At 31.3% G+C, this 21,314-nt stretch overlaps 1 protein-coding gene across 6 annotated transcripts in view; it reads left to right on the forward strand.

Moving 5' to 3' along the window:
• The window catches only part of Rgk3 (Rad, Gem/Kir family member 3), a 121,794-nt gene extending 100,653 nt beyond the window's left edge, over nucleotides 1–21,141 (forward strand). For 4 of the 6 annotated variants that reach the window (XM_070107700.1, XM_070107701.1, XM_070107699.1 and 1 more), the window contains 5 exons: nucleotides 1,990–2,078; nucleotides 9,678–9,858; nucleotides 11,003–11,136; nucleotides 12,797–12,952; nucleotides 14,699–21,141. In XM_070107700.1, coding sequence (XP_069963801.1) covers nucleotides 1,990–2,078; nucleotides 9,678–9,858; nucleotides 11,003–11,136; nucleotides 12,797–12,952; nucleotides 14,699–14,848 — 710 coding nt within the window. In that variant the 3' untranslated portion in view covers nucleotides 14,849–21,141. The remainder of the gene's footprint in view (nucleotides 1–1,989; nucleotides 2,079–9,677; nucleotides 9,859–11,002; nucleotides 11,137–12,796; nucleotides 12,953–14,698) is intronic. The other 2 variants (XR_011395838.1, XM_070107703.1) reach the window with 2 other exon arrangements.
• The last annotated feature ends 173 nt before the right edge of the window (nucleotides 21,142–21,314 follow it).

Raw genomic sequence — 21,314 nt, forward strand, 5'->3', positions numbered from 1 at the left:
ACTTCGTTGACAAAAAATAAGTAAGCGCTTAAAAGTTCTTTAAATGGTAGAAAGAATATCTACTGAGTCTAATACAAGTAACAATATGAAAAAGCGACAACTTCGACTGAGCCCACACTGTAATACCCTTGACAGGTGCAATTCTTATAGCATAAAAATGTATGTAAGCGTTTTTGCTCAATTCGGATCGATCAGTTTGTATCGTAGCTATATGCTACAATGACCCGACCTGAACAATTTTGTATGCTAAATTTTGTGAAGATAGCTTGTCATATAAAATACTTTTGTCAGTAGCTATATGCTAGGGGGGGCCCACCTACACGATATATTTGGAGATCGTAGCATTGCCTTTCACAATAACACTTTCAAAATTTTGTGTAGATATCTTGTCAAATAAAAAAAATTTTCCATACAAGAACTTGATTTTGATCCATCAGTTTGTGTAACAGCTACATACGGCGGGTGTGTTCAAAGGAAAAGGTGAATTTTGAATTTTTTTGAAAAGTACTTAATTATTCATCAATATATATTTTGTCCCCCTCAAAGTAATCCCCTTCGGATATAATACAACCAATGCTTTTTCAAATCCTCTAATATAGCCATCAGCTATTTCTTCGATTCTGAGACTTGATCTCATCAATTGTGGCAAACTGCTTTATTTCATTGGTTTCTTCAGTTTTGGGAATAGGAAAAAGGAGGTAGAGTAAACTTATAGCTTAAAATATCAATAATCTTCGAAATAGTATTATATAAGCATTTTTTCACAATATTTAATAAGTAAACAACAAGAACAAAAATACATAAACCGCAATTGAAATTTCATTCCAGCTGGATTTTATTAAAACTAAACAAAATTTTTATTGCACTAAATGCTAATACCACACGCAATACCGTTTTGTGGCTGCGAATTCGTGAGCCAATATAAATCAAAAATAATTTCAATTAACACCTGACGCAACCGCATATTAGTGAATGTATCGTATATAACGTTATGAAATGGTGAACAGCTGCGACAGCTAATGCCGCTTAAACACCCCACCTACAAGCCGCATAATGCACGCCGCACATAATTGCCGCACACAGTGTGCAGAGGATATTCTCACTGCAACTGGAAATTGAATCACAAATGTGTCACACACACACACATATATATATATATGTAGGCGCGTCCGAATGCTGGCAATGAAAAATAATTTGATTAAATTGTCACTCATACGCCCGGGTGTGGCTGACTGCCGCTGGTTGTGGTCATTGCATTATCAACGCACCGCTGTTAAGCATATTTGATTTTCATACAATATAATATGGGGCGTATGTGGATGGGTATGCATGTGTGTGTGTGTGTGGATTTTTTTTTTTCTTGCTGAGGCAGTGACGCGTTGACCACACATATGTTGCAGTGGTTTATGGACGAACTCCTCTTTTGCAACTTCATAGATTGACTGTCATGCACTTACAAACACACATATATTCACCTACACATACTTTTATACTAATACAAGTATATATGGCATATAAAATGCATCTGCTTTTATTTTCATGCAAATTACCTACCACAGCAATCAATTTATCAATTACTCAACCGCAGGATTCATGCGTACAAATTGGCATGCTGCTGCCAAGACATACATATGTACATAGAAGTATATATAGCATATACTGCAAAAGAAGGGTGTCCGTCTGAGCAACTAATTTTCAGGCACATTACTCATTTATTTCACATCGTACAGCTGTTTTTGCTTGTTATTGTTGTTGTATGTGTTGCAGTAAATATAACATTACTTCTGGCTATGCAATCAAATCAGCGCATATCAATCACTACTTTCACGGTCATTCGACTTATTTACACCTTTTGCCAACTTTGCACTTCATAGCGTTTTGGTTTTTTTTTTTTTTTTGGTCTAACAAAATTATCTCCTCTGTTTTCTTTTGTTTAGTAATTTGCCTAATTTTTTAATACAAAATTTTTCTTTTATTTTCACTTTGCAGAATGCGACGTTGCGGAGCAGAATATTTCAATAATTCTAAATGGCATCGAATCGGAATTGAACTTCTCCACGGGCCAACAGGATAACAAGGTGAGTGTAATGGCGCAGGATGCCATTGTAAGAAGCTAATTGAGTGTAATATGAGCGATGAAAGCGCTTGTATAAAGAAATGGTGCAGAAACTGCAAGAACAAGCAGATGCTTGATTGCTTTTCATTTGACTGTCGAATGAGTTCAGTGTTTTGCTGAATTGACGCTAATTGATTGCGATTCGATGAATTCGACAGTGATTGGAAAGCGACTGCAATGAGAAGGTGGACACAATTGAGGGTGAGCAATAAGAGAGTGTGTATATAAAATAAACACCTGGAGGAACCTGGTGCAACCATAATATTATTTTCTTAAAGGGAATTCATTTAAAGGGTTATATACATTTGCAAGTCAGACAAAACGCCTCCTTTCTTGTTGACTTTTTTTTTTTTTTTTTTTTTTTTGAAGAGGCATTATATTTAATAAATTATTAAAAAAGTCACCTTTGCACAATTAAATGTAACTTGTTTAATAATCGGCGATTCATTTTAAAACATTTTGCATTCCCTTCACCCCGTAGTCGATCTCCAGGAGAATCTCTGTAAAAAATGTGTCTGGGGGTGAGGAACATTCTATATTTTTGCAACATGTTGCAAGCTATAAATTGAGTCAAACTTAAGATATCTTAATGAAACATCGTACACATGTTCCTTGGCATTATATGGAGTTCGCCAATAATCGAAAACTTATAAATTGTCATAACTTAAACTTAACTGAAGGTATAATAGCGGATATGCTATAGTTCTATGCCGAAAATATGTGAAATTAGTCTACGTAACACGTTAGAGACGTTATAAAATATATATCTTAATGATCAGCGTTATGAGATGAGTCGATTTAGTCATATTTGTCTATTTGTTTATGCAAACTAGTCCCTCAATTTTGAGATATCGATCCGAAATTTTGAACACATGCCTTTCTCCTTATTTGTCGGAACCGCCGATATCGGACCACAATAGCATATAGCTGTCATACAAAATGACCCACCAAAACCAAGTGCATTTGTATTTAGTGAGATATATTTAAGAAACTTGCCATAAATTAGTCTTCGAAAAAATTGTTTAGATCGGACCAGTATAGCAAATAACTGTCACGAAAACTAACCAATAAATGTAAAAAAAGGTGTCATTGACCTCGGTAAAATGTAAACAGAAGGATCATTGACCTCATAATGTAAACAAAAGTTGTTGAATTGGCTAAACGTAAATAAAGGTTGTGGACTTAGCTAAATGTAAACCAACCAATAACTTCATAAAATTTAAACAAAGGAGTCACTGACCTCTGAAAAATGTAAAGAAATAAGTTGCTGACCTCATAATGTAAACAAAGGGGTCACTGATCGCATAAAATGGAAATAAAAGGATAATTGACCTCTTAAAGTGTAAACAAAGTCTCACATGTTCCTATTTTCCAAGAAACTGCTCACTACTCTGGACCGCCGATATCAGATATAGCTGCCATAAAAAGTGATATTTAAGTCTTTGTATGTACTTTTTATTATTATTTAAATCCAAATTAATAGCAAACAAATTATTCCTTCAATCATTACCTATACAAAAGAAGGTCTTGTGAAGATTTCGTTCAAGCAAAACGAGTTTTAAGTTTTCGAAAGTGATTACATTAATAGATTTTTAAAAATACACACATACCCCCCAAACTCCAATTTTCGGAGAATATTTTCAAATATATGTACATTTTATATATATTTTATGGAAAAAATTCGATTTTTTTTTAATTCACAAGGCGGTAAAACCCTTATATTTTACTTATATATTCTGCTACAGCCTTCAACTAAGAGCTCTTGGCAACAATGGCTGTCAGTTAAATAGTAATGCAACCGAGTTCCCTAAGATATGCAGGTAAAACTGCGAAAATATTTTCTTATAGTTACATAAGGTTATGAAATTGATCTATTCCTCATTACCACCCAAAAGTCAGAAGTAACCTTGACCACCCCTGAAAGCAAAAACAAGTTCATACTTGTTTCTTCACAGATGTATTGTTTTTAAAAAGCTCTCATTCAAATTTGATCGACAGCTACTTCCAAAAATCGCTGATAGATCTCGCTTCCATGAACAACTTTAGTAGTCACATGGCTATCAGAGCAGATGTCGAAAACAAAAGAAAATATTCCAATAGTATCACTTTCAAATAAGCAACGAGTCTAAAACAGAGGTTGATTGAGGGCTCCAAGGTTTTAGAGGTACCCTGGGATTCTCAAATGAATTATTTCTTATTGTACTGTCACCATTAAAGTCAAGCTCTCACGAAAAATTATACAAAAGCCAGTCATATTATAAACGAGTATGTCGACAAACTTTTCAGTTAGGTTCTATTAGTCTGAATATTTTAAAAATAGTGGTACTATTGTTCAGCTGGAAATGCAAGTACTTTTCCGTTGAAAACTTCAACTTGTAGCGTGTTGAATAATTCATTTGCCTTTTGAAATTGACCAGAAACCTTTTTAATTTTGCAAAACGAGAAAAGTGCGTCACCATTTAAGCATTCAGACTTCATTTGCTCTACAATTCGTTACAGAAAGTTCAAAATATGCATAATTTGTCTCTATCAAATTAATCTTCCACAACAACTACGGGCAATCCATATCTGAAACCACATTGAAAAATGAAAGAAATCTCACACAGATATGAAATGCACAACTACAAGCAATCTGTTGAACGATTTTGCCAGTTTATCATTTTCAAATGATTTTGCACTTGTACCCCAAAAATGGCACACCTGTCAAAATTGTTGGTCCTTCAAACCAAATTTCCGTTTACCGTTTATCGCAATGTGTCCACTCGCTTTTCACTTGAGGGCATACAAAAGCACATATGCTAATCACAAAAGCCAAGGCAAACAACAAGCGACAACAAAAACAACAAGGGCCACCAAAGCACAAACAACACACATCAACTTTGACAGTCGAGGATTAGCAAATGTATGTGTGTGTGTGTGTGTGTGTCAAAGTGCATACATCTGCGCATATTGTTAAACCAGCGAGACAAAGTAGCAAAGCCTGCAGCGATTTGGTGGTCGCAAATATTTGGCAAAATGCGTTTGGAAACTGACGGTGAATGCATTTGATGGGAGTTGCGGGGAGCATAAGTTTTGACGCTTTGTACTGTTAGCAGACGTGGTTTATCATACTTGTGTGTCCAGTTATATGCGAAGCTTATGAGTTGAGTATCGCTTGCACATTTACTGTCAGTTATCAGTGCAAAATGAGTACCTTTGTTATATACACACCATGAATAAATATGTTACGAGGTATGATAAATAAGTTTTGAGACTATCACATATTTTATTTTGATTACATACAATTTTGAATCTACTTATTTGCCTATAGATTGTACCTATATAAACACTGAATCTCGAGATCTCAAAACTCTACACTCAAAAGAAGGGTATGGAACAAAGTTTTCGGCTACGGATGCTCCAAATACTGTTGAATTCTAAAAGTTAAAAATAAAACAGCACCATCACAAGCGAGGAGCATTTTATTGGCTGCGTGGTAAATCACGCAATCTCTTTAGCTGTTTCGAAAACTCCCTATCATATTATATGTATTTTAGAACAGTCGAACTCTTAAAATTATGCTCTAAGATAAAGTTTTACTATACTATCTGATCCAAAATGAACCGGACTGAGAAAAAAAAACTACATACAAGTATTTACATATATTAATACAAATCTTTTATAAATCGACCTCTACTCGATGTCGTTTTGCAAAAGATTCAGATCTTTTGGTACGAGTCTAGCATTGATACGCTTCATACCCAAAACATTAACTAAAATATATTGAGTCGATCCATAAGTGATGCAGAGATCCTCTGACTTCACCACCTTCCCTGTATGCTCTCTGCTATTCAATGATTTTTTTTGCGATAAAAGGGACTCCCAAAAACAGTTCTGCAGCATTTTCAACAAATCCATAGCCGTAATTTTATTGGAAACACAAATTTCTAGCAAACTTGTTGTTAAATTTTTTTCATGGTAAAAATCGCCATATAAACTCTTCGCGTCATAAACAAACGGCTGTCAAATACACACTTATTGACATATTGATCTTCATATCTTCATAACATAGCATAAAAAAGGGTTTTATCAATCTAGGAAAATATTTTTTGTTGATTCGGTGCACGCGCAGTTTAAATAGACAAGTCCGGGTCAAATTTGATCCGTTGGTATACGTAACTTATTATAGCTCAAAGCCTCTCTATATACAGAGCATCACTTTCCGACCGATTTAAAACCTAAGGCACAATTAAATATCCAGGTAAACTTCTGACAATTATATCCGTCAGTTAATCGGAGGCTCGAAAACATAATTTATAGAATAACAATACCAAATGAATAAAATGAGGCTCAAAATACTTCAGAAACGTTTATTTATTTGTGGTCAAACTTATAGTTAGTGACAAATAAGATTCTTCTTTTCTATTTGAATTTTTCTCTCTTTTCAAGATCTATTTAAGATCAAATAAAAAAATTTCTATACGTTGACGGCGAATCCCACAAATGAGCAAATTCTTGAAGAGAAAAGTATGTGTGCAAAATTTCACATCAATATATCAAATGTCCAGTCTAGTCTGCGTATATACAGACAATATATAGAAAGATAGACAGACGGACAAGGCTAAATCGGCGCAGCTCATCATGCTGATCATTTATGTATACAAGTATATATATTTAATAGGGCCTCCGACATTTCCTTCTAGATGATGCAAAGTTCGTGGCAAACTTGGGCGCTTGGCGTAAAAAAATTTTACGTAAAAATGTTACCTACAATTAGACGCATTAATTTATGAGCTCTAGCGAATTAAGACACCTAAAACGTTCCAAATAATAGAAGGTATTCAAAGTTCCAACGTGTTCCACGTAACTCGAACGCACCTGAATTTTCATGCGGTTAAAAACTGAAGTGTCGCTTCAAATATTTGAATTTTCAGAATTTTCTAGCAGATACTGCAAAATTATTACAACAACAATAATATCCAAAAAAAATATTTATCGAGAAAATTGTATGAATTTTATAAAATTTCTAATTATGCAATAAATAACGCGTTTATCAATTTGAAATGCATTAAATACCAAAATGGCATCAATAAAATCACATTAATAGCAAACAATTCCACATAAAAGCACTTCAGATTACTCAAACCATTGCTCAAATGGGGAAAAAGCGAAAATCACAGCAAACAGAAATCAATTGAATATAACCCCAGAAGGCAGACGATATATCGTCGTACTTATACCGTTATTTGCCTCAGACATGGCCGCAGACACATCAAATTGATTGCGCTGAAACTGCAAATCACATTTACCTCTGATCGGCCAATGGGGGCATTAATAATGCAGACGGAAAGTTGAGTGCGACCGCGTTGGACCAATGCCAATTGTGAAAATACGACGTAGGAGACTATGCTGTATACTTCTATATAATCATAGATCAACCGCAGAGGCGACGAAACAGACGAAAAGTGACGTAAGCAGAAATATTTTTGATATATATTGACAATAAGTGCAGTGACGCTGCAGAAAATGCAAAACAATGACAAAGAACAAATTTCGACAATGTCACAATCGGAAAATAAAGATGTTCAGCGAAATAGGCAGCGAAATGTGAAAACACAGAACAGCACAGAGGTACGATTCGTTAGCATTTTAGCAACGCAGCTTGCAACACGTTGCCGCGGAGGGGCAGTCAAATGTTAGACGTTAGCAAAATAAAGCAATATTTTATATTTTTCAACAAAAGCAAACGTGAGTTGAAAATTTAAGCAGCACACACACAAATACACAGAAATAAATATTTATTATACAATTTTGGAAGGGCATGACAAAAGGTCTGCGTACGCCTACAAATAAGCCGCGTACAGCTGGCAACGTTGGAAATGCGTTGCGTTTTTGCCATTCAAGGTTCACTTGGTCATAAATTACGAATGCCATGCCATATTTTTTGTTTCCAACTTCAAAAAGGCGCATTTTTTACGCATTCGTTCACTTCTTTACTTTTTTTGGGAGTAAATTTTTTATACCTTCCAAAACTTTTAGGTCGAACATGACTTTAAAAATTTGCAGGGCTATTTTCTTAATATAAACAGAGTGTGTTCTAAAAAAGATGAGTGTCAATGCCTTAAAAGAATATTTTATTCAAATCCTCTCACGCGCCTCACCATGATACTTAATCGAAATTGGAATAGTAATATTCAGGAAGATATTGAAATTTCTGATCTTTATAAGTCAATTTAATATAAGTATTGAAGATTATACCTACATACTCGAAAATGCTAAGAAAGGTGCATGTCTTTGATAGAATAAACAATTTGCACCTGGATGTAGGCAACGTTTCAAAATTTAACCAAATTTGACACGATTTGGTCTATTTAATGACGCACGCGTACACCGAATATATAAAACTTTATTTTCCTGGACATGTGCGACCTTTTTTATGTTCGCGTGAAGCTTTTATTTTATCTGGTCTGTTGATGTTTGGCAGCTGTTTGATTACGACGCGAAGGGTTTTTCTGTCAATTTTTACCATAAAAACAATGTACAAAAGGTTTGCTTGAAATTTTGTGTTTCCAATGGACTCCCGGCAAAGAAATCATTAAAAATGTTGCATAAGTATTTTGAAGAGTCTACGTTTTCATAAACACAAGTATCTGGGTGACACAATGATCGGTAAGTCATCGAAACTTGCCGCATGCGAGTTGTTCATCCACCTCTCTTCCTGTTAGTTAAAAATAACAACGAGAGTGTTGAAGAAATAGTGCTGAAGATCGTCGCGTTGGCATCAGAGAGATAACTGGATCTCTACATCACTTATGGATTGACTCAACATATTTTAATTAATGTTTTGTAACTGTAGAACAATCTAGAGAATGGCGCTCCAAAAATACTGGATACTATTCTATTAGGCAATTATTTTTTAAAATTGCTGAAAATTTTAAGTTTACTTCTAACTTGTGTGTATTGAATATGCAGTTGTCTTATATGTATATCGCTCAAGAAGTGCTAACATGCTCATGATATATATATTAGGGTGGAGCGAAAAAAAAATTATTTTTTTTGCTTAGCCTGAGTATAAAATTTGTAGATTATAAAAAAAAGGAAATTTATGGAAAAAATATTTTTTTTTAACATCTAGACGCGGCACTTTTAAAGTAAATGTTTGAGTTAACATTTTTATTTCGTAAAAAAATTTTGATTAGTGTTTTAAAAGTTGTGGAGAGCTATCTTTCTGGCCAATTATCAACTTAAAAAAAATTTTTGTGGTCATTATTGGAGTTTTAAAAAAAGTCTTAAACGACAACATGCTGTCCTTAAGCGTTAAAATAAATTTTAAGTCAAAACCCGTCAAATTCGGTAGTTTTTATAGAAATGTGAAGAGTTTTAACCAAAAAAAAATTTTTTTGTCCTTAAAAAATTTTAACTCGAAATTTATTTTTTTTTCCAAAATGTTCCCTTTTTTATAATCTACAAATTTTACCCTCAGGCTAAGCAAAACAAAAAATTTTTTTTCAGTTCACCCTAATATATATCTATATATGCATATCGACTTCAATGTATTTATTTATATCTAACTCTATTTCAGGATGAATTGGAAAAGGCTGATGCTTTTCTCGTCATCTACTCTTGCATTGACAAGGAGTCATTCACACGCGCCAAACATATACTTTCACGACTGCAGGATATGGATTTGATACGCACACGTCCGATCATTTTGGTGGCAAATAAAATTGATTTGGCACGTTCTCGTGCGGTTTCCTCACAAGGTAAGCGAAAATGAAAGTCGAAAAGTTGTATGCAGAATGCAATTGCACTAGAGAACGCAGAGCAAACAAAGCTTTAAGAATTTAATGAATAAAGGTTTTATGGGAAAAAAGCGTGACTTAAATGGTAACATTTAGTAACTCGAAACTCTTAGCTTATTGTTTTCGGGAATAAATTTAAAGGTTTTTGAAATTTTAATAAAAATTTTCCAATTAAATATAGCACAAAAAATATTCATATTATAATTTATAACTGCTTCCTCAGCTACAAAAGTATTTTTGAAAAAAAGAAACGCGCTCTTTAAGTATTAGCAATAATTTTCCACGCGTTGTGAAATTTTCGCAAATTAACGGTAATTCGTTGCGTGCTTCAATAAGCTTTCCATTGCACAGTAGCATACTTTGAAGCGTTGCAAAAATATATATATATATAAGTACATGTATATGGGTAAGGGTTAGGCTAATTGGTTGGCTTTACGCGCACTTGAAAGCGCGTTAATTAGAAGACTTGCGCCGTAACGGTACATTTGAGTTGAGTGTTTAATCAAAGCAAAAGCTTACGAAATCAAGTGAGGCTTTAAGAATCGCTGATGTGATGAGAAATTTGTATTCTCTAATACAAGTCTGGCACTAAAGCACTTTGCTATTGAAGCTTTCCTTGCGCTTTTTAAGTAAGTTTTCTAAAAAGAATTTCTAAGAAACCAAACATGCAAAAGCAAATTTAAAGCAAAACTTTGCTATAAAAAATTTTTAGAAAGCAAAATTGCTTTGGACCACCCATACATAGATTTATTTGCTTTAATGGCACTTACCTCTACCACTCAAGTTCACATTGAATCACAAAGTTTGACTGCCAACTACATAAAACTACTACAAAAATCTGTTGAACATGACAAACTTCTGGCATACCGTCTTATCGAAATAACTGCAGTAGTGCAAGGAATGTCAAAATGGAAAACGAAAGTAGATAGGCAAGGGAATAGCGAAAGAGATTTCGCTTTGGGAGAATGCGTGTAAAGCAAAGTTTTTCAATTTGTTCTTTTTTTTTATGATGCCTCTAACAATGTTGATACAAATGCCTGTGTACTCACTTATTGCTTTTCTCTTTAATTTTATTTCACTTTCCGCTTTCTATTACAATTCGCAGATGGCAAATGCGTCGCCTGCACTTTTGGCGCCAAATTCATTGAAGTCTCGGCGGGCATCAATCATAATTGCGACGACTTACTAGCTGGCACTTTAACACAAATTCGTCTCAAAAAGGATCAAAATTTATTGCATGTAAGTGTGGCATTAAAGTGTCGAATTTGTGTTGTCTCTCGTCTATAGGCACTGAAGAGTAGTAGTATTAGTGCGTGTATGTGTGTGTGCTTTAGATAAATTAGCAAAAAAAAAAACAATATTGAAAATATGTTACTACTACTGCCGCAAAGTGTCGCAGGTGTACATATAAGAAAATATTTAAAATTTTATTTCCCATGGTAATTTTATTTTAACTGTCTGTCAGGTGTGGCAAGCAGTTAAGTCCAACGAATAATTGGCGTTCACAACTCTACAACTTAATACATGACCACACACATAACCAAAACTGCTTCATAATATCATATAATATACTCCATATTCGAAATAATTAATGCTTCTTATTCTTCTTGTTCTTCTACTTTATTCATGCCGTCGATAACTACTATTAATACGATCATCATTTCATACATGATTGCTGAAATCATTTCATAAATTTTCTGAAACCTGATATTGTCTTTGCACACACTTTCATTACTTGTATTATTTTAATGACCATTACTTTAACAACTACCTTTTCCATTACCATTACAAATAACAATTAAAAACACCACCACTATTTACTTTTATCAATTATACAATGAATAACAATACGATTACAAATACAAAAATTATTGCAAGTTGCTATATCAATATGTTTACAAATGCAAATACCATTACAATTACAACATCAATACAATTACTGTTACTTTCATTATTTATAATCATAATAATTATTAATAATATAAATTACATTATCATTACCAATACGATTACAAATGCAAATACCATTACAATTACAATATCAACATGATTACTGTCATCAATTATAAAAAATAAACGACTTTTTTTTAACTGTAAATTCAATTACTTAAAATTACAATTATTAATATGATTATCAACGTCATTTCCAATTGTAAAACTTAATAATATAAAAAAATTGTACTGTTACGGTCATTAATTAATAATTTAAATTTATTAAATTATTTTAATTTTTGACAATTTATGACATTATCTACCATCCCGTTTGATTTTACCTTTTCCATTACTACTTTGGTATTTATTATCATCAATAACATAATCATATCTGCTATTTATGTCTACTACCTTAATAATCACACTACTAATTGAATTCTTCTGTTACTGCAAAAAATAACGTATGTAATTGTACTAAAATAACAATTACTTTTACAATTAACATATCAATTTCAAATACATTTCTGGTAATCATTACAATTATAAACATATTTTATGCATATCTAATTTTTGGCAACCAATATATAACATTTACTATAATCATTACCAAACCAACACCATTACAATTATCACTACCATAACTATAAATATTACTATTTTCTTTTTTATTTTCATTTATCTTATGACTGAAATACTATCACCATTATATATACAATTACCATTACATTGACCGTTATCATTACCCATACTATTCTTTACAATTATCACCCACATATTTGTGATTTAAAAAAATTCTGCCTCCCCGACTTTACTCCGGATGTAACAACCATTATAACCACTACTGTTCCAAATTACCCCTAATAACTTGATTGGCTTATTGTTGTTGCTCAACTCTTGAAAACAAAAATTCTCGCCCTACCCTCAAAACTATTATTTTATAATAAAAACCTACGTCACCCTTGAACAGAATCCAGATGGTACTTCACGTACTGGTTCTAAGAAATCCAAAGACAAGCATAAAGATAAAGACAATAATAAAATAAAAGAAAAAGAAAAGGTTATAGACAAGGCTTTAGAACACAATGGCGCTGATTGTGTAAATGAAAAAAACTCTGAAAATTTGGTGAGTAAATAAAAATCAATTTACCCTTTCCTCCGGTCCAATTGTAAATACTTACTATACTCTATAACCTCTCGTTGTAAGAAAAATTTTTCTACGAGAGATTTTTTTGCTTAGAAAGCCATGTATATTTAAAAACAGAGGTGTTTTCATATCAGTTTAGAAAAAAAATATAGAAACAGTAGATATTTAGATTAAATGTACACTCTATATGTATTTATTTAATAGTAAAAACTTATGCATGTTTATAATTTAATAAATCGATACTTGTTTAAATTTTTGATAAAACTTTTTCCTAGAATAGTGATTTCAATAGGAATATGTCTCACAAAAAAATGGAATATGCTCATATTTTTTCTATATATAAGTCGGACTAGCTGGTCCGATTTAGGACTGACAAACGAAAGATAAACATAACAAGTGAACAATGCATAATTCACATGTTTCAGTAACTCTTGAGAATCTTTAAAAAATGGTCACCAAGAATAAGATCGTCAGAATTTTTGCTAAGTGGGATCGTCAATTAAAGCTATTCACTGATATTGAATGATCCGAGAGTTAAAGAAAAGGGAAATTAGCAGTACTAGAAATTCGAAAAATCGTGACACGATAAAATTTTGTCTAAAAATATGTTTTTCTTACAAACGATATGAACTCCTTCTGGTAAAAATTTAAATTGACAAGCTCCGAAATAGCAATACTTGAAAACCAATACCACAAAACAGAGACAGAAATATGCTAGATAGATTTATAAGGAAACACAGTATTAGGTCTAGTATGAAGAAATCCATAACTTTTTTTTAAAGATGGTTTTAGTGATATGTATCTGGCGTTATATAAGAGTATATGGTCCACTTTCGGCATTATCGGAATTGTGTTCAACCAGGTCACACACATCGATTGTGACTCGCCAGAAGCTCTGGAAGTTTTGTTGGGATATTTTTATGCTATATGCCTTATTTGGAATTGGATCCAGCGATTACTACTTGTTCCTGTCAGCGGCGAATAATTTTGCTGGCGGAAAATCTTATGAAAATCGATTGTCACAGTTTCTTGCCAGTAGGGACAACAGTTTCTATGAAAGTGGCTTTCAGAACTTACCTTCAAAATGACAACAAGCTATCGAACAAAACGGTGCAGATTGACTTAAATTAGAACATTCTAACTGTGCTAAATAAAAACTTCAATTTAATGCAAAAATAATATATTTCTTTTCAATCAACCTTATATATTATATAATATTTAGAGACCCACAACGGCAAACACTTTGTGGTACTTCGAATTATAAGCTTTAAATAATGCAATAATTTTTTTTTTCTTTTGATAAAGTAAAGTAAGCTTTGAGTAGAGTAAATAATTACGAAGTTGTTAGATTTTTGAAATAACTTTATATAAATATTGTTTGAACTCTTAATATAAGTAGTATTTTAATAAACTTTTTTTAGATATCTGTGGTGCATAATCTGGAGATTTATAACTTAACTTAAACAACTATACTTTTTTGTTCCAAATGTTCATAAATTATAAATATTTATATAACAAATGTATATGTAATTATTACTAAGTCTATAACTCTCAATTTTACATACAGAAATCCAATTTTCACCTCCTTAACTATAATTACAACCTACTACAGTCATCTTTTATATAATCTAACTATTCTTATAACTGTTTTTTGCACATACTTAATGTTGATACTGTAATTATAAATTTAAATATAAAATTTCTAATCTCAAAACGCACTTTCAGGGCAATCGAGATGGCGCTTCCTCGCCGGCGCACTGGTATAAGAGCCGCAGCGTTGTATTGGCCAGCATGAAGGCACGCCAAATGCTCACCTGGATACTGGGTAAAGAGGATTCGAAATTTAAAAATTGCGAGAATTTGCAAGTGCTCTAAAAAGCAATGCAACTGAACGGTTGAGAAGGGCAAATAGAGATAAAAATGAGAAGAAACAAAAAAGAGTAAACTAAATCAAAAAATGGACTGTCTGAACAAAGTGAAGAATATAGTTACTATAACGGGACACTTGTGTGTATATAAAAAAAAATTACATGAAATATATATATGTATATATATGTAACTAGCTAGATGTATTGAACTTATCTATATATGTACAATATATTTATAGATGTGTATATAAAAATATATATTTACTCCGACTTTGTGAGTTTAGGTTAGGTGTGACATGAATCAATATTCTTATACCGAGATATATAGTTGTAGGTACATGTATTTGCTCCATAAATTTAAATACTGTTTTTTTTTCTTAATAAATAACAGCAAATAATCATTAAATGGCAAAACTTTAACAGTAGCTTTACGATCCAAAGCAAAAAGCTGGCCAAAAGCTTGCGAGCATGCGCATTTGCGTTCAAACCAATACCCACAAAATGAAACGTAGCACTTTCAGAAATACCGGTTTCGTTTTAAATTTAACTCAACAATAGTTAATAGCAATGTCTAATGTGTATTTATAAAATGTAATAAAAAAATTGTTATGAATATTAAAGTAATTAAATATTTGTATAATTATTAACAACAAACTATATGTACTTGTAGAATGAAAAATTATATATATTTATGTAAAAAAAAATGTTCAAAAAATTATAGTCTTGACTTTAAAACTCTTTGGAGAATTTATTTCAAGCATGCAGCTAAAGCTATTCGAAATTTTTGTATAAAAACAAACTCTTGGCAGCACTGCCGCTAAGCCGTTATCAAGGAATTTGACAGCATCAGCTGATTTGCTGACGTCAGAATAGCAACTAGGCTCAAGAAGTTTGTTGTAGACCTTTCCTCGTTATAAAAAACTTTAGCAACTTGAAAATATACAAATTTTGGAAAGCAAATCTCGTCTGGAATTCAAAATGTTTACTCAATAGCTAACTTTTTTAGTACTTTTTCACTCTAGATAACTTCCTTATGTCAAAAATACATTTACTTATTGACACTTCTTCTAGAATTCAAAATATCAAACTTTTTCGCTGAAATCTCTTCTGGAATTCAAAATACCTCTTCATTTCTATTAGTTCCAAAAATATATATACTATAATATAATATTAATACGAAATCAAAAGTAAATAAGTAATTTAGGCATTAAGTGAAATAACTGTACATAATAGCACGAAATCATGAGCTCAGTAAAGCTTTACAAAAGGGAAGAAGTTTGAGTAATAATTAAAAGTATAATAATTTGACAATGCAATTTTCTACAAAGTGTACTTTGATTAGAAATGTATGTATTTAATTTTTGATTTTGTATATTATATATTCATCAAAGCATTCTTCCCTTGCTTAGTTTTTAAGAATACTATTTTATAAATCAGATAACTAATGTGCTAACTATAAGCAACTATATACCTACTATATACAGATATATTTCTGCCAAAGTGCCCATTTCTTAAATGAAAAAAATTCGTATTAATTACAATTATTGAAAAAATATATATGTGAATGTATAGACTATACCCAATGTTTTTCTAAAAGTAAACTGTTAACAAAACTCTATTATATTTAGCTAAGTTACTCACCAAAAACAATTTAATATCGACAACTACATATATAGAAGTTCATTAGTTTTGAAAAGGTTTTTTTATGCCTATGTAGACTATAGAAACTATTTTGTTATTATTATTTTTATTATTACATACCGTATAAAGAGTAAGTAGAATTTTGAACAGAAAAAGCAACGCACTGAAGAAACGTGAAATAGTTCAGTCTTTTGGCAACACTATTAACTCGCTTGCATCAATAAAAATGACTTCCAACAATATGCAACAAAATCATAATATATCCCGACTACTTTTCAGATTAATTTAACGATTTAAAACATATATAGAACAAGCATTAAAAGAGAAGTTTTCAGTTGCTTAAGAGGCACCTCTAGTGTGGCAGCCTAAAAAAAGGCGATTTTTGGGAATTTGAGAATACGGTAACAATTGCTTTAACATTTTAAGTGAACATTTATACATATTTTGAGAATACGCAATAAAAATTTGGAAGAAAAAAATTGAATATTTTTCGAGTTACACGCGAACTCTGACGGCGCTAACAAAATGGCCTCCACTGCTGCACCAATTTTATCTTTTGCATAGCTGAAACCTAAAACACAAGATTTTCTACTTGAAGATATGATCCTTACAATGACCTGCGATCGAAAAGCAAAATTTAAAAATTGACAAAATGGTGACGTATTAAAAAAACCTTAAATTTTGGCTTTTTTGGTAGGGTGGAGCGAAAAAAAATTTTTTTTTTGCTTAGCATGAGGGCATTTGTAGAATATAAGAAATGAAAATTTTTGGAAGAAAAATTTTTTTTTAACATCTTGAGGACAAAAAAAATTTTGATAAGTGTTCTAGAAGCTGTGGAGAGTCCACTTTTTGGCCAATTAAAAGTTATCAACTTAAAAAAATATTTTGTCCAAAAAAATTTTAAAATTTACCGAAATTTACTTTAAAAGCCTCATGTTAAAAACAAATTGTTTTCCAAAATTTTCCTTTTTTATAATCTACAAATTTTACTCTCAGGCTAAGCAAAAAAACAAATTTTTTCGTTCCACCCTACTGTTTTGGCCAAGCTTGACTATGAATAACTCTGATCTACAGTGGTTTTATTGCCCTATATATTATATAAGATCGTATATGGATATATTTGCGCTAGTTTATTTTTAAATGTTTATTTTCATTTTACATTACAAAAATTAAAAAACATGAAACAAATTAACAGATATATTTATAATATCTGTTTTTTTGAAAAATAAGGATTCATCTAAGTAAACAGAGAGAAAATTGTCGAAAACATATGTTATATCTTAATTAAATGCGTTTTATAAGCTTTTCCTTTATAATTTTCCAGTTGACAATCTTTTTTTAAGGATCAGCCGGAACGAACCCATTAACCTTGATAGCTTTCTTTCATTATTTTTAGATCTTAGTGGAACCGCTTTCTCTCTCTGTTTCTCACTATTATTTCCTAAATTATTCAAAAATGTATCCAGATAATTGCAGATATAATCTAACTGGATATTCATATTTTCACTTAAAACCTTGAAGTTTGTCGGCATATTTTGGACAATTTATTCATAATTTGGGTATTTATGGTTACTTAGAAAAATTTCGACTACTAACAAACAACCTTTCCAAGCTTCAATTTCTGGAACAGTCATAACCTTGATAAAATTTGTATTTTTCAAGAATCGCTGTATTTGAGGACCAAAACTAACTTTCGACTCCTCCATAGCCAGTTTCGGAATTTTCTACAAATGTAATTAAAACAATATTCTTCGAAGTCCAAAGCTTTGAAAAATTGCTTTATCATTCCTAACTTTATCACGTATTAAATCACTGAGTTCTTTTTTTAAAAAATAAAATAACTTTGGCGTAGATATTTCACCCTCGCTTTGCCACTGGAGGAATATACTGATTTCCGCGAATTTGACGCCATCATTGTTTCTGAAGGAATGCAAACTACTTTTGAAACGCAAAAGGAGTTCATTGAATAAAACCAGGCATTTACTAAACGGTAGGTGTTTATATCTTATATAAGATATTCTGAGCAATAAAAAATATATATTTTTTATAGAGCTATGTAATCTACATTCAGAACAAAAAACTGATAGGTCATTAAATGGAGAACTATGTACAGAACATGCAGAAAATTGATAGTGTTCGGATAATTTGTCTTCGAGTAATCACACAAATAAATTTGAAGGACATTGTTTTGAGAAAAGCGCGTTTAAAAATAAACCGATGGATCTGTTTGAACTGAGGACTAAACTTTAGAAGGCCGTAACTCAAAAACTCTTTGAAATATCGATTTAAGAACGAAATATAAAAAAAGTCGATTCTTTTTTTAATTTCACGCTAGGTGTGCCTCTTAATAATACATAAGTATACGAAAATATATGCTGAAAAATAAACTACTATTGAATTTTCAATACGATGCGTAATGAAATTTATTACTTTTTGCACAAACTGTACACTTCTATACGAGCTGTGTTCAAAGGAAAAGTTGAATTTTGAATTTTTTTGAAATGCTTTTTTACTCATTAATATTTGTTTTTTCCCCTTCAAAGTAATCCCCTTCGGATATAATACACTTGTGTCAACGCTTATTCCTATCCTCGAAGCACTTCTAAATTGCACTTTTCGGTATGGCCATCAACCCTTTCTTCGATTCTGACTTGATCTCATTGATTGTGGCAAAACGCTTTATTTCATTGGTTTCTTCAGCTTTGGGAATAAGAAAAAGTCGCGGGGAACCAAGTCTAGTGATTACGGTGGTTGAGGTATGATTACGATTTTTTTCTAGCCAAAAAATCGATATTAATGCGACATTGCTTTTGCTTAAAATTTAGCAATTTCGGAACACAAGCTTAGCTGCCATTCCAAAAAATTTAATGTCATGAGTCGATTGATATGGCAACATCCTCTGCAACTTCCCTAATAGTGATTCGACAATTTTCAAGAACAATTTTTTTCACTGTTTCTATGTTTTGTTCGCTTGTTCACGTGGTCGCACCACCAGGATCCTCATTGTCATCAACATCTTCTCGGCCTTCTGTTAAGCGCTTGTACCACTTATAAACACTTTTCTGAGACAAAGTGGACTCACCGAATGCTACAGTCAATACTTCAAGTGCCTTGAAGCACTTTATCCAATTTTTAACGCAAAATTTAATATATATAGGTATATTATCATATTCTTTGATCCATTCATTTCAAAAGTCAAAAATCGAAGAGCACACAAAAACATGACCAACCTTTTTTATTGTGAAAAACAAACTACTAATCGAAATTGGCTCCTAATGCAAGCACATGATAAACATATGTGTTCGATTATAACAAAAACCAAATATCGATAATCAAATGTACACAGCCCGCGAAAAATCAAAATTCACCTTTTCTTTTTAACACACCTTGTATATTATTTTTATTATTGGTTTGAGTCTGTTACAAAAAAAAATATTTTTGAATTAATAAATAAATATTTTTTAATTAATAAACACTTTTTAGGTTAATTTGTATTTAGTTATGTTAAAAAAGCCTTAAAGTGTATTAGGTTTACTAACTTGTGTATTTTAAAATTTTGCTGATGTTGAGTTTTTCTTTTTATTTCATTTTATTTCTACCATGTGAGAGTTTGAGATTTCTATTAACACTTCAGTTAGAATAAAAGCTATAAATAACTATAAGAATAAATACAAAAAATAAATAAATTTGTGCAATGAAAAATAATAAATTAAATTAATTTGTTTTGCTTACTTATATAAAAAATATTATTTAATGCTAATCAGTACTACACACTTATATGTATAACAGTATTTAATTACATACAATATTTGCGTAAAAATCACTTCAAGAATTCTTCCAACTCCGCCAAATGATGTTTTTGTATTTCAGCTTTTATATTAACAATTTATATTCATTTTTTTGTAAAAAAAAATATTTTTCCTGATTTCATAATAGCTAACTGCACCAAAACCTTCAAAAACATCAAAAATACTTTTTATGCAAAACTAATTATGCTGGATTTCTGCAATTTTTTCTACTCAATCATCCACTAGTCACTACCACATTCGAAATTTGGTTTGTTAACAACAAAAATTTATATATCACATATATGTATGTACATATTTGTCTTCCGTACAAGTATTTATAAATTAACTGAAATTTTTTTCATATTGACATATGTGCGTATGTAATTAAAAATCGCAACTAAATGCAGATACAAACGCTGAAAAAGTTGGAAAATAATGATTTTATAGCATTAAGTCAATAAGTACAACTTTTCGAAATGAATTTATTGATGGAAAATGAAATAAAATATCAAGGGAAATTTCAAAAGGAAAAATGGCTGACATGTTTTGTGAGCAACCAACTAGCCATGCAGAACATTTATAAATATTAACTGCTGTACAGATATATGTACACATTTGAAAGTAAAGCATGAGTATACATAAATATTTTGCAACACAAAAGGAACGCGCAAAATCAACAATAAATCAAGTGGAAGCAACAATAAACAAGTATTAATAGTATTTCTCTTGAATTGATGTGTGTATGTATGTATGCATGTATAATATTAATAAAAAACACCAATACAAATCAATAGCTATTACTTAACAGTAAAATGTTTACTCTTTTAAGTTGTATTGTGTATTAAAAAGTATAAATAAAAATAAAAAATAATTATGACTTCAAAAAAATTAAAAAAATAAACAAATTAAATATTATATAAAATAAAGCGAAGAAAATAAATGTTTCAATTAAATTGTTGGATTAGCACTTTTATATAGAGTTTTTTAAACATCTAAAAATTCTAAAATAATCGTAAGTATACCAGAAACGCACAAATAACGGTA

Source organism: Bactrocera oleae, chromosome 4 (genome assembly GCF_042242935.1).
Source record: "Bactrocera oleae isolate idBacOlea1 chromosome 4, idBacOlea1, whole genome shotgun sequence".
Lineage (NCBI taxonomy): Eukaryota > Metazoa > Arthropoda > Insecta > Diptera > Tephritidae > Bactrocera > Bactrocera oleae.